The sequence below is a fragment of the Lethenteron reissneri genome, chromosome 41, assembly GCF_015708825.2.
Source record: "Lethenteron reissneri isolate LAM-NWPU_2019-01 chromosome 41, ASM1570882v1, whole genome shotgun sequence".
In the NCBI taxonomy this organism is placed as follows: Eukaryota; Metazoa; Chordata; class Hyperoartia; order Petromyzontiformes; family Petromyzontidae; genus Lethenteron; species Lethenteron reissneri.
The window spans coordinates 7,465,369-7,479,899 of NC_083819.1; the positions used below are offsets into that span (position 1 = coordinate 7,465,369).

The 14,531-nt window shown below is 54.2% G+C and overlaps 1 protein-coding gene across 3 annotated transcripts in view; it reads right to left on the minus strand.

Moving 5' to 3' along the window:
• LOC133352743 (sodium/calcium exchanger 1-like) overlaps positions 1 to 14,531 on the minus strand; it is a 109,839-nt gene that overhangs the window by 7,349 nt on the left and 87,959 nt on the right. For 2 of the 3 annotated variants that reach the window (XM_061568591.1, XM_061568589.1), the window contains exons 4-7: positions 11,437 to 11,457; positions 5,596 to 5,723; positions 933 to 1,032; positions 62 to 334 (exon numbers count right to left, since the gene is read on the minus strand). In XM_061568591.1, coding sequence (XP_061424575.1) covers positions 62 to 334; positions 933 to 1,032; positions 5,596 to 5,723; positions 11,437 to 11,457 — 522 coding nt within the window. The remainder of the gene's footprint in view (positions 1 to 61; positions 335 to 932; positions 1,033 to 5,595; positions 5,724 to 11,436; positions 11,458 to 14,531) is intronic. The other variant, XM_061568592.1, reaches the window with a different exon arrangement.

A 14,531-nucleotide genomic window follows, 5' to 3' on the forward strand; every position in this document is an offset into this window, starting at 1 on the left:
CGACCCAGGAACAAAAACAACATTCGGTGACGAAATTAAATCCCCCTCGAGCGCGACTCACCAGGCACGGAGGTGCCGAGCGCCACAAAAACGACCGCGGTCACCGAGTCCTTGAGCCCCACGGTGCAGCCAAAGTGCGAGGCGAGGTCACCGATGACGGCGGTGAGGATGCCGATGACGCAGATGGAGACGATGAAGCAGGCCCAGCCGTTCATGTACTCGGTGGGCGGCACGCACGCGAACAGCACCTTCCAGAAGACCGTGAGGAAGTGCATGATGTAGTCGCAGCAAGAAGGCATGCGCTCCTCCGCCCCCTCCTCGTCGTCGTCGTCACCTGGAAACGGGAGAGATGATGGCGGACGATCGGACCTGGCCCGGGCCGGGACGATCCAGCGTGGCTCGAAGACTTAAGGCTCCCAAACGTCTGGGGTGTGTGTCTCTCACGAGGGTTTGCTGCTGCCTGGACTACCTGAGCAGTGGGCGGCGCCAAAATCTGAGCCAGCCAGTAGGAGGAGGAGGCCGTTTTCTGCACGAGCATTGCTAAAGATTTAGTGGGCGTGGTCATGTAAAAGTGGGCGGGGCTGATGGAGGGAGGGGCTTCCGGCTCCCCACGTGCCCCCGGTTGAGCCTCCCAGAAATTTGGTAGCTTTGTGGAAGCTGTGATTGCTGACGACGGCAGTGCGACCGAAAACCCCACGCATGTGCTAGATATGCGACAGCCCATCGCACCGCCCCTGTCCTGCCGATTTTTAATGAATTGTTGCGATTCCCGGTCGTAAATTGTAAGTAATCTATTAATCATATTTTTTCCATCTAATACCACACGAACCCGACACGGAACGTGTTGAGTAGTTGCCAACGCAGCAGCATCACCAAATAACTTCACTTTCGGGGGGGGGGGGGGGGGGGGGGGCACACGAAGGCGTTCTCACCTGCGCTGACGGTGATGGCCTCTACAAACTGCTCCCGCCACGAGTTGGTGCCCACCACCAGAGCCAAGTTTGTCTTCTTGATCAGCTTGTCCACCGTGCTCTACAAGGTTTGTTTTGGGGGGAGAATGGGGAAGGGGGGGCGGGGTGCAGGATACAGAATTTCTTGAGGCATATCCGACTTTTAATGTAAGAGGTGGCCAGGAGATGGCAGTAGAGCGATGAATTAAGAATCCGTCTGGGCTGCGCTTCGAGTGCTGTACCCTTGTACGTTTGGTCGATGTTCATCGGTTTCCTGCTGCACGGAGCCAAATGCTCAATAAGTGAATTGGCCAAACATCCCAATGTAGCAGGACCTTCCTGTGAAGGTATTGAGACTTGGTGAAGCTCTACTGGATAAACAAATAAGCATTATTATCATCCTGGTTGTTTACCCAGGAAAGTCTCAAGACTAATTTTCAGGAAGGTCCTGCCAAGTGTTTACAGTAGGGGGGAGATGTTGTTGCTCTGTGTAATTGAGTAATTTGCGGGTACCTTTTCAGCATTGGGATGTTTGGCCAATAGCAGGTGAATGGTATGTGTGTTTTTTTAGCGATTGTAAATGTGTAAATTACAAATGCATAGGGGGGGGGGTGTTGAGGTAAATCAGGGGTGTAAATATGAACTGCCCTGCCCTGGTGATTCTATACAGTTTCGCAATTCAGAATTGCGATTCGATTGAAGAATGATTTATTTTTGTTTATATCGCGTGAACGGTAACGGCCTCTAGTGTCTTGCAGGGGTCACGTGAACCCATCACGTACACGAATCAAGACGAAAACGTCGATCCTTGCTCGCGGTTCGTCGCGTGCTTCGTGAGCCCTAAAGAATCGATATTGTGGACGGAGCAGAAGCTGCTTCGCTTGGCGTCTACATTGTTCGCCAATTTTAACTGATTGTCGAGCTGGCCATTGTGGATCTTCCCCCAGCATCTCACGAGCACCGGGGTGCGACGACGCGTCGATCCGCTGGGGACTGTGTGTGGTGAAGTGTGTGGTGCCTGAGGTATGTGGTGCGTGAAGTGTGTGGTGACGGTGTGTGGTGAGTGAGGTGTGTGGTGAGTGAGGTGTGTGGTGTGTGAAGTGTGTGGTGAGTGAGGTGTGTGGTGAGTGAGGTGTGTGGTGAGAGAGGTGTGTGGTGAGTGAGGTGTGTGGTGAGTGAGGTGTGTGGTGTGTGAAGTGTGTGGTGAGTGAGGTGTGTGGTGAGAGAGGTGTGTGGTGAGTGAGGTGTGTGGTGTGTGAAGTGTGTGGTGAGTGAGGTGTGTGGTGAGAGAGGTGTGTGGTGAGTGAGGTGTGTGGTGAGAGAGGTGTGTGGTGCGTGAAGTGTGTGGTGAGTGAGGTGTGTGGTGAGTGAGGTGTGTGGTGTGTGAAGTGTGTGGTGAGTGAGGTGTGTGGTGAGAGAGGTGTGTGGTGAGTGAGGTGTGTGGTGAGTGAGGTGTGTGGTGTGTGAAGTGTGTGGTGAGTGAGGTGTGTGGTGAGAGAGGTGTGTGGTGAGTGAGGTGTGTGGTGTGTGAAGTGTGTGGTGAGTGAGGTGTGTGGTGAGAGAGGTGTGTGGTGAGTGAGGTGTGTGGTGAGAGAGGTGTGTGGTGCGTGAAGTGTGTGGTGAGTGAGGTGTGTGGTGAGTGAGGTGTGTGGTGTGTGAAGTGTGTGGTGAGTGAGGTGTGTGGTGAGTGAGGTGTGTGGTGAGAGAGGTGTGTGGTGAGTGAGGTGTGTGGTGTGTGAAGTGTGTGGTGAGTGAGGTGTGTGGTGAGTGAGGTGTGTGGTGAGTGAGGTGTGTGGTGTGTGAAGTGTGTGGTGAGTGAGGTGTGTGGTGAGAGAGGTGTGTGGTGAGTGAGGTGTGTGGTGTGTGAAATGTGTGGTGAGTGAGGTGTGTGGTGAGAGAGGTGTGTGGTGAGTGAGGTGTGTGGTGAGAGAGGTGTGTGGTGCGTGAGGTGTGTGGTGAGTGAGGTGTGTGGTGAGAGAGGTGTGTGGTGTGTGAAGTGTGTGGTGAGTGAGGTGTGTGGTGAGAGAGGTGTGTGGTGTGTGAAGTGTGTGGTGAGTGAGGTGTGTGGTGAGAGAGGTGTGTGGTGAGTGAGGTGTGTGGTGTGTGAAGCGTGTGGTGAGTGAGGTGTGTGGTGAGAGAAGTGTGTGGTGAGTGAGGTGTGTGGTGAGAGAGGTGTGTGGTGAGAGAGGTGTGTGGTGAGTGAGGTGTGTGGTGTGTGAAGTGTGTGGTGAGTGAGGTGTGTGGTGAGAGAGGTGTGTGGTGAGTGAGGTGTGTGGTGTGTGAAGTGTGTGGTGAGTGAGGTGTGTGGTGAGAGAGGTGTGTGGTGAGAGAGGTGTGTGGTGAGTGAGGTGTGTGGTGTGTGAAGTGTGTGGTGAGTGAGGTGTGTGGTGAGAGAGGTGTGTGGTGAGAGAGGTGTGTGGTGAGTGAGGTGTGTGGTGAGAGAGGTGTGTGGTGAGTGAGGTGTGTGGTGAGAGAGGTGTGTGGTGCGTGAAGTGTGTGGTGAGTGAGGTGTGTGGTGCGTGAAGTGTGTCGTGAGTGAGGTGTGTGGTGAGTAAGGTGTGTGGTGAGTGAGGTGTGTGGTGAGTGAAGTGTGTGGTGAGTGAGGTGTGTGGTGCGTGAGGTGTGTGGTGAGTGAGGTGTGTGGTGCGTGAAGTGTGTGGTGAGTGAGGTGTGTGGTGCGTGAGGTGTGTGGTGAGAGAGGTGTGTGGTGAGTGAGGTGTGTGGTGAGAGAGGTGTGTGGTGCGTGAAGTGTGTGGTGCGTGAGGTGTGTGGTGAGTGAGGTGTGTGGTGCGTGAAGTGTGTGGTGAGTGAGGTGTGTGGTGCGTGAGGTGTGTGGTGAGAGAGGTGTGTGGTGAGTGAGGTGTGTGGTGAGAGAGGTGTGTGGTGCGTGAAGTGTGTGGTGCGTGAGGTGTGTGGTGCGTAAAGTGTGTGGTGCGTGAAGTGTGTGGTGCGGGAGGTGTGTGGTGAGTGAGGTGTGTGGTGCGTGAAGTGTGTGGTGAGTGAGGTGTGTGGTGCGTGAGGTGTGTGGTGAGAGAGGTGTGTGGTGAGTGAGGTGTGTGGTGAGAGAGGTGTGTGGTGCGTGAAGTGTGTGGTGCGTGAGGTGTGTGGTGCGTAAAGTGTGTGGTGCGTGAGGTGTGTGGTGCGTAAAGTGTGTGGTGCGAGAGGTGTGTGGTGCGTGAGGTGTGTGGTGAGAGAGGTGTGTGGTGAGTGAGGTGTGTGGTGAGAGAGGTGTGTGGTGCGTGAAGTGTGTGGTGCGTGAGGTGTGTGGTGCGTGAGGTGTGTGGTGAGTGAGGTGTGTGGTGCGTGAAGTGTGTGGTGAGTGAGGTGTGTGGTGCGTGAGGTGTGTGGTGAGAGAGGTGTGTGGTGCGTGAAGTGTGTGGTGCGTGAGGTGTGTGGTGCGTAAAGTGTGTGGTGCGTGAAGTGTGTGGTGCGTGAGGTGTGTGGTGAGTGAGGTGTGTGGTGCGTGAAGTGTGTGGTGAGTGAGGTGTGTGGTGCGTGAGGTGTGTGGTGAGAGAGGTGTGTGGTGAGTGAGGTGTGTGGTGAGAGAGGTGTGTGGTGCGTGAAGTGTGTGGTGCGTGAGGTGTGTGGTGCGTAAAGTGTGTGGTGCGTGAGGTGTGTGGTGCGTAAAGTGTGTGGTGCGAGAGGTGTGTGGTGCGTGAGGTGTGTGGTTAGTGAGGTGTGTGGTGAGTGAGGGGTGTGGGTTTTGGTGTATTGTAGGAGTGCGGCGATGGCGTTGTGTGGAGGAGTGTATGTGGTGCCGGGGTGGTGTGCGGTGTGTGGTGAGCATGCCGCCGTGCATTAACACGCCAGCACTCCGCATGATTAGAGGCATTACTTCATTTTTCTCGTGAACATGGCAGGCCATTTCTCACTCGCAGTCACGGCCGCTCGATGTGGAGGTGGAGATGGCTGCCAAAACAATTAATTTAGGGACAATACCGATGATTAGTCCTTCGCTCAGCAGCGATGCCGGGGGTGGGCGCGGGTTTGAACTCGCATTATCAAGCATCGGTGTGGCGACGCTGGCGGCGGAGGCTGCACGCTGCCGTGCCCACGCGTTATAGCCGGGCCCCTGTGCAGCAGCAACAGCAGTAGTCGCGCACCGTCTTGTACGACGGGAGCCGCGGGGATCGTGTGTGTGTGTCGGGGTTGCGCCAAGGAAGAAGCGTGGTGATCGAGGTGGTCCACGGTGTGGAGGCGGTTCAGCCTCGCGGATCGGGCCGTGTTGGTGAGACAGGAGACGCGTGTGGGAAGAGAGATTTTTGGGCCCCCTCTGATGACGTGAATCGCACCTTCGATGGGGATAGCACGAGGATGGCGATGGTGGTGGTGCTGGAATGATGACGAGGTGAATTAGGATGACGTTGGTGGGATTATAGCTGCTGGGATAGGGATGATGATGATGGTGGTGGTGGTTATGTCGGTGGATATGGACATTGATTGTGGAGGATTGGGACACATGGAAACTTTATTTATAAAGCGTGTGTATGCAATTGGATGATGATGATGATGGAGGTGACGATCGCAGTGATGGTCATGCTAGAGAACACGAAGCGGTCGAAGAGATGGCAACATGACGGGGTAGGCTGCGATGACGACAACAATGACGACGACGATGACGACGATGAGGACACCAAGGAGGCACCTTAAACTCGTAGGACTCCTCGATGACGACCTCGAGGCGGTGCGGCTCCCCCAGCATGGGTTTCCCCAGCGCCGCAATCCTCCGCGCCTCCTCCTCCTCTTTGGTGAGCAGCAGGCCCTCGGGGCCGTCTGCGGGGGTCACCAGGGGTCGTTACGTAGAGCAGGTTGCGCTCGGTAGGGGGGGGGGGGTCGGGGTGGGAGAGGGCGGGGGGAGATGGAGGGGGGGGGTCTCACCCCTTGCACTCCCGGCGCCGCTAGCCAGGCTTGGGTGCCGCACACGCCGTCGGCGATGGATTTCAACTTGCCGATGTTGTCAGCGGGCCACGTTCAAGGCCACGTTCACACGCCGTGGACAGCCCCCCTCCCTTTCCCCCTTACCCCCCGTTCCGGTTTCAAATACCGCGCGATGCGCCCCGATCCAGTTTCAAATTGAGAGTTTTTTAAAAAGTAAACGGCGGGAGAGGTGGGCGTATCTGCTCGGAGGGCAGCGGCCGACTCGGGGGAGCAGATGTGTCTACGCGCGACGGGGAATGCCGCTTGCGCACGACCGCTTCTGGGTCACGGAAATGTAATTTGCTCACGGTGGGTCGTGAGTCGCCGTGTTTGGAGAAATCCTTTAAATCTGGTTTTACGTGAACCTTTTAGCCAAATCTGGTCAGCCCACGACCAAATCGCCCTGAATGCACCCGATCATAGTCACCCTCCACCTTGCCCGGTCCTCAACCACGCATATCAGCTGGTTGTGATTTACAGCTCGGATTCCCAACATAGCGGACTGGGTGAAAGAGGTTCAAACGCAGCCATTTAACGCCATCGATCCGAGTCTGAATGTTTGGAGAACGCCGGAGGAGGCTGACGACGAGGGGGTAACCGCTCTCCGGGGCTGCTCACGGAGCTCAGCCAGAACCTCGCAGCTGAGGTCACCATGACCTTCGCTCGGCCCCTGCCACTCCACGCTGTCGCCACCACTGTCGCCGCCGCCGCCGTCGACAAAAGAATGCATGAAAGCGTGGAGTGTTAATTCATAGCGAGCGCGGGCAGTTTGTCACAGGCGTTTAATTTGCTAAAAGCGGGGTGGGGGGAGGGGGTCCTGTGGCGGCGGGGTGTGGGATCGTAACGAGACGGCGCTCCGGGTGGGGCGCACCGTGTGCCGCTGCCGCGAGCCACTTAATTCGATTACCGCCTGCGGTGACGGCCACGCCGGCGGCTGTGGGGGTTTGTGCGAGCGACACACGGGATCGATGGTAAATCACACGCCGCGTCTGGCGCGCGCGCGCACGCGAGTGTTGCCGCACGAGCCGCGTCTGAACTCTGACCCCGGGAGAACCGTATTTCGTGAGTTGGGGCTGACGGCGTGAAAGAGCAGACACGCAACTTTTGTGAGTGCGACCGCTTTTGGATGTGAACTCGCATCTTGAGTGCTCCGAGAAAAAATGTATACCGGACAATATTCGGTGAGAAATGCCTTCCCGGCCGAACTTCTAGCCACGTAACGAACAGGCCCACAAAGCGTAACGCGGGTAAGTCGCACAGGGTGGCTGTGCAAATCGCCGCGCGTTGGCACCGCCGTAGACGAGTGACGTGCATACACGGGGGGAAATCTTGGGAGTAATTAAACACATCTGTAATTGCGCGCGTAATGGGGGCCGTTGTTGACAGCTGCGGTTTTTCCATCACGGTGGTTCCCTCCTCCTGTTGGCAGCTCTGGTGGCAGCACGCCTCCCGGGTCTGGCTCGGTGGAGCGTTAAAGCGCCAATACGCTCTCGCGTGTGTCGTATCACCACGACGTGCCCTCCGAAACTAACCTCATTAGGACGTTGCGTGTTAAATGAACACGTAAATGCCATTTACTTATCGGCCCGGTGTCTCAGCGGGAGTGCGGGCGGCTTGCAGTCGGAGGGGTTGCGAGTTAAACTCGCGGTTGGCCGTTGATTCAGGCCATCGCTTTGGCTTTTATTTATGTGGCACCATTTTAAAGAGAGTCCTGCATTGAGATGTTTGGTCAGTTTTTTTTTTATAATGACTGGTTTTGCATCACGTGGGAGGAAACCGCAAGGCCCTGAGAAACCCCAAACTTTGCGAAGGACAAAGCGCAGCGGTCTCCAGTCTGCAGAGCAATGCCGGCTCCTCACCTCCACCGGCCTGACACTGCCATGAAACAATGTCGTGTCACGGACAGATGCGCAAAATTATCCCGTCCAGTCTGCCTTAGGGGGGAAGGGTTAGCGGATCCCAGACTCGCTGAGCTGTGACGTGGGCGGATGGTGGATCCATGAACCCGTCTTTGAGTATGACACTTGTACGCGAAGCGAGGCATTGGCGTGTACACCCTCATTTAACCGGACGCCACTGCCTGCTGGATGCCGGCAGTGGCGTCGCTTGGCGGGGAGGATGGGTACCCCGCAGGGGGGAGGGTGGGGGATTGAACGGTAATTCGAGATTATCAGCTAGAAGAACAGCAACAAACGAATTATTATCGGTATCATAATTATCTGCGTGCAAGCCAATTGAAATCGTAACGTCCGCAGACGTAAAATGGGGCCCTTGATTTTGGCGTGAAATTGCCACCGTAGCTCCGTTAACCATAACGACCCGTCGGAATCGAGAGGCGAGGTTCAAACGGATCGCCTGGCTGCGCTCGGAATGCAACCACGCGTGCAACAAGCAACCACAACGAGCAACCGCAAGGAGTGTTCGCGATCGGGCCGGGCCGACTCAGCCGCGGCGACGAGAGCGAGCGGCGGGTGTGCGCGCGCGGTCTCTATCAGAGACCACGCCACGCGCAGTCGGTGCCGTCGCCCGTCTCCGCTCGCCTCCATCCATCTCATTCCGAGCGGTTGTCAGTAACGTCCTTCACCCTCGCCCGTTCGTTTTTCCCGGAATCTGTGTTCGAGCGCATCCGGGCCTCAACGAATGGTAATAGAATTAAATCTTGACCTTAAGCTTTCGTGACTGCAGGAATTCATACTCTTTGGGTCTTTCAGCAAAGTCACACAGATAGAAAAAAAAATCATGCCGTTTCAATTGCAACACGAGCAATCATCTTCAGGTGAAAAAATACAGCAGGGAAGACCACTTCAGCTGTACTTAATTCAGCTCACTTGGTATCTCTAATTAAAGATATCTCACTATCTCTAGGTGATTTGATTGGCAGTTTCGATGTAGTTTCTTTGTTTACCAAAGTTCCTGTGCCTGACACCATTGCAATCATTGAAGATTTGGTGCAACAAGGACTGAATGCTGATGTACCGGCCCTGGTGAGATACTGCCTCACCAATACATACTTCACCTGGAATGGTAGATTATACAAACAAGTTGAAGGTACCCCAATGGGTTCTCCCTTATCTCCAGTGGTAGCCAATGTTTTCATGGAAAATTTAGAGACAGATTCCATCCAGGCATCCATCCTACATCCTTCCTTGTGGAAGAGATACGTAGATGACACATCCACATGGCCTGCCAGCTCTGAACCAATTCTTCAACCACATACATTCCATACACCCAGCCATCAAATTCACCATGGAGGTGGAAAAGGATGGCACGTTACCATTCTTGGATGTTTTAATCGAAAAGAGACCAGATGGCTCATTGGGACACTCTATCTACAGGAAAGCCACCCACACGGATGCCTATCTAAAACCTGACTCCCACCACCATCCAGACCAGAAAAATTCCCTCATCAAAACTCTACACCACAGGGCTCTTTGCATTTCCGACCATCACCACCTAGCCAGTGAACTGGATCACGTACACCAAGCCCTTAAGATGAATGGATATTCGGATTGCACAATCCGTAAAGCTATCACCCCAACCGTTGGGAAAGAACCATCTGAGGACCCAATCAAAACCATCACCTTGCCATACATAGCAGGGGTCACCAAAAATATTTCCAAAATCATGAGCAAACACAAGATCCAGCTTCGATTCAACACAGTACATAAAATTCGTGATCTGATCCCATCTGTGAAGGATGTGATCCCTGACATGCAATACCCTGGTGTCTACAAACGAAGCTGTGCTTGTGGCAGCAGTTGCATTGGAGAAACCAAGTGACGTGTTCGTGAACACAAGGCGGATCTGAAACACGGTAGGACTAATACCTCTGCCATGGCTGATCATTGTTTTAATGCTGTGGACACACATGGAATTGATTTCTCCAAGACCAAGATGCTATACAAACCTACTGGCTATCAACAAAGATGTGTTCATGAAGCCATCCAGATATATAAACACGGACACAATTTCAACCGAGAAGATGGATACAAACTGAGCAGCCATTGGAAGGACGTTATTAACCAGATAAAGTCATAACTGGCTGTGATGCTTCCATCCTACCTGCCGATGTTAACAGTTATATCCGACTCTCTGAGTTACATTACCTTGTTAAATGTCTTTACATTAACAGGCTAAATGTCTCACTAACATAGCCGCTACTTCCCTTTTCCTCGATGTGGTGTTGGCTCTCGTTGTTTAATAGGCTGAATGTGTCTCATTATCACAGCCGCTGCTGCGGGAGCCATCTCACATTGACATGCTAATCTCTAATCTGGAGCAATACAATGGCTTCTTCAGCACCGTAGTCGTAGGGTTACATTAACAGATTGACCTGATAATCTGTAGCAATATCAATGGGTGAGGTATATTCCTTGTAAATTCCACCTCTAGCCCCGCCCACTTACCCTTGTACCCATCTAAAACCTATATAACCTCTTGCTGCAGTAGTTCTCTCGCTATATTTCTCCTGCCTCAGCAGTTCGCCTGCTGTATTTTTTCACCTGAAGACGATTGCTTGTGTTGCGATCGAAACGTTGTGATAAAAAAAAAACCAATTATATCTACGTGACTTTACCGAAAGACCCAAAGAGTTATGGTAACAGACTTGTTCACTTCAGAGTGAAACGCCGCTCCTGCTTAGTGTCCATGTCTGACAATTATGCCTCATTGACGTCGAATGTCTCTGGATTATTCACACGTTGCTGCTGGTGGCTGGCTGATGCCACTGCGTTGGTCCAACGCTCCTCTCAATATCTCTCCCGTTTCTTTCTTTTGTCCAAAAGCAAGCGACAGTGCTGGGCATTCATCCTCCTGTGCGTCGCACCACCGCATCTCATCCCACCACACCCGACTTCCAGTCGCACTGTGTAGGGGAAGCAGAAGCACTCCTGCCCCCCATTGGGGTGGGAGGTGGGGGGAGGGGAAGCATGGGAGGGGAGTGGGGATGGCGGAATGGGGGCAGCAGCAATGAGTGATGGAGAGAAACTCATGACGCGAGCACTTTGCAGGAGAGATTTTTGAAAGATGGGACATTTTGAAATTACAGCAATTGGAATAAACAATGCCGCACTCGCCCACTGCGCGTCTCAAAAAAATTGTCAAATTTCCGTGCAAGGGCACCGCAGGTAATTGTGCCCATCAAGCGTCCACGCGGCCCATAAAGTGTCCGCAAATTGATTGTGTTTTCCGAAAGAAGGTCTTTATATTCCCATACAAAGTCCCTCCACGGTAACTTGCTGGAGAGGGTGATGCGTGCGCTGCCGTTGAAAAATCCCAAGGTGCTCTGGAAACCCGCTCATATATAAATATGAACCCCCTCCCCCGACACAACTGCACAGGAGTCTGAGGGCTGTCGAGTTAGTTATCATATCGAATCCCGGCATTGCTTCAACTCAGTCTCTGGTCTTCAATAGCTTTAAAAGCCCGGCCACTATGCGGCCCTTACACCGCCACTGCCGCCAACACCTTGGGAATGAGCAACGGTGGAAGGAAGCGAGGGAAGGAGAAGCATGTGGGGGTCGAAACGCCGAGCAGTGAGCAAGGCTCGGGCAGCCGTGAGAGCGCTTACCTTGCTCGCGCAGCAGGAGGGCTGCGGGTAGGTGAGAGAAGTGAACACAAACACAACGTTAGCGAAACGACCCCCCCCCCCCACGTCACGTTCAAGCACTGCTGCCCTTTTTGATCACAGCGCCGCCTGTGACAGGTTGACGCCGGATAGTGAGACCCCCACAGTGCTGACGTAGAATTGCGGCCAGGGCCATCAAACGTTTTTGGAGGCCCTGGAGGAAAATTCCAGATGAGGCCGCATCCGATGGGCCATTTCCCAAAACGTCCTTGATATATATATATTTTTTGAGGCCACAGTGTTGTTGACTATTGCATGTTCTGAGCCCCCCTTGCCCTCTGCCCTTCCCCCGTCGTGCTGCTCTGTCTAATCCTCAGCGCAGAGTGGATAAAACACAGGTGGAGTTTTCAGATGCCGCTTTCTTCCTCACGTGACCTCAAACCCGGACACCTCCTTCCCCGGTCAATTTGCCATATATTACGGAAAACATTTTCTAAAAGTGAGATTTGTTTATACGGACAAATGCAAACGTGCGGTAAAGCGTGGTAATGAATTGTCAATGTCCACAACAAGGCCAGGGTGTTTGCGTTGAGTGCGACGCGTAAACGTGGGATGGAAAATCTGCAGAACTGCGCCAGCGTATGGCTGCAAAATGCAAGCCCATGACCAACACCACTTGCACCGCAAGAGGCTCTCTACGGACCCAACCTACCCACGATTACCTTTTCCACTGCCCTGGCATCAGCTGCCCCTTTGCAGCACTGCCGTAGCCAGAAATGTTGTAACCCAGAGCAAGGTGCCAGCCTTGTGCTGCCGCCCTCCCACTGTTTTTCTGTGATGCTGGCGCCATTACAACCAACAGTAATTTGAGCCACCAGATGCCACTGCTTGTTTCGTTTCCAATAATTCAGCTACACGCTCGGGCAGCCTCGCTGATGAATCGCCCACAATAACGACAGAGAGCTCTCGGGCAGCTGCTGAGCATCATGGGCGGAGCAGGACAACGGAAGTGTAGATCGTGGGGCCACATGACCGGCGACTGACTTTATCTGCCCATAAAAAGAGGGGGCATGCGAGCCTCACCGCTCAAGGCGAATCGTGGCCCTCGCGCGCCGCTCTCGGCAAACAGAGAGGAGCTCTCGGGCGACGAACATTCCTTTTGCCGCGGTGTTCAATGAAAAATTAAGTATCACAACTCGGGATTGTTTTAGGCGACGAAAGTTACCGCAATTAGCCGTGGAGATTTGAAAGCATTCATTAAAATCGAATGCCACGTCGAGGTTGCTCTCCGGGCCTCGTTAAGCTCTGGGTTTTGATACGCGTTCTCCATTGATCCGATGCGAGCGAGCTACGCCACTCAGAAAATCTGATGACAAGGTCGTCGTCGTCGGTTCCAACATCGTTGTCGCTCGTTCCATTTTCGCAGCGTCTTTTGCACCGAATGCGTCTGGATGTGCAGAGAACTGGTCGCCTGTGGTTAGGCATCGCTCCTTGGAGGAGGGGTTGGCGAGAGGTTAATTTTCAAGCCCCATTCTGTGGTTATGGGTTCATCTGGTGGAGCTATCCCCGTGTGTCTATGTCGAGATCATTTGAAATTGATGTGCCTGGTCCTGTCTGATCTCAGGAGCTAAGCGGATGGATGATGGCGCTGCACGCTGGCACAGGCTGCTGCGGAGTGTGCATTGTGGGCAGCAGGGGGCAATGCGGGCAAAATTAACTCTCCTACTCCACTACTGCAGTCATTGGCCCTTGCTGACCAGCGTAGTGAAGTATGGTCAAACAACCCCCCTGACTGACTTGCATGGCAAGAGGAGGCCTCAATTCAGCCGCGGATTTATAAAAGGCTGTAAATGCACACATTCCTCCTGTAGGAGGTGTAGCTGACAGTGCTCTCCCTCGGGAGGGTTGTGGTCTGTAAGTGCTGTGCCTCCAGCACAAATATCCTTCTGTGCACCCTGCCGCGCGTATTATTTTTGCTGCCTTAAATCAAACGGAGCAATCTCCCCGACCTCCTGTGAAGAGGAGGCAAGGAGCTGAAAATGAGACTGCGTTTCACGCAGTCCTGCACACGCACCCTGCTGCACCGCGTGGAAAATGTAGCTGCCAGATTAACATTTCTTTGAAGACGGTGTTGGGCGACCGGAGGAAGGGTGGGAGTCGTGGTGGTGGTGGTCGCGGATGGTGCCGCCTGTGCGATGGCTGGCTCGGCGAGAGCGAGGGCCGACCACCAAACTGACCCAGGGATTCGCCACTGCCGGCCAAATAAGTGCGGGAAGAGGCGTCGGTTTGGCCCGCGTAGCGAGCGAGCCGGCCACTGCATGATCCACCTCCGCAATTTACAATCCGCTGACGAGGGCCGGGCTCGTGGCAGTCGTGGGGTCGGCCCACCTGCTGGTGCAGGATAGGAAGGCTTGCGGCCGTCCAGCGGCCTGGCCCGCGGGGACGTCGTGTCCGGGACACGCGGTACGATTGCGGGGAGGGGGGGGGTGATGAAAACAATTTTTTTTTTCTCGCGCTTGCCGATTTATCGTTTGAGCACGAAGAACATTTCAAGGCGTGATTACTTTAACTCGCGGAGCCCGGGAGAGAAAGGGTCGGAGGGGGTCAACGAGAGAAATGTTCTGGCGTGCGTGAGAGCGGCTCGGGAATTTCTGCTCGCGAGTGGCGAGGCCACGTCGGATCCGCACGCCGTTCCCATATACGGACTCTTCTCGCAATCGATGCCAGAAGCCGCCCGGCGGAGCGGAGGATCTTGCTTCGCCCGCGCCGCCCTCAGCTTACGGCCACCGGGTTCCTAATTTCCCCGGCAAGGTTGCGAATTCTCGCGACGAGAAGTAACGCACCGTTACCTTCTGACCCTGTAACGTAATCACTGCCGGCTGTTTCTTGCCTGCACGTTGAACTTGATCGCATTGCTCCGTCTTTCGCAGCGGTTGTCCTCCTGGGCGATCTTCCCCCCTTCTTTTTGACTGCCATTTTGTCACCGGGCTCCCTGCTCAACGTGAGCCGTGTCCTGGCCAAGTCCCGCTTTCTTCTCTTCACAGTCAATCTGCGGTCTCTGCTCTGCATTCCTTCTCCGGTCCAGGCGTGGTCCTCCT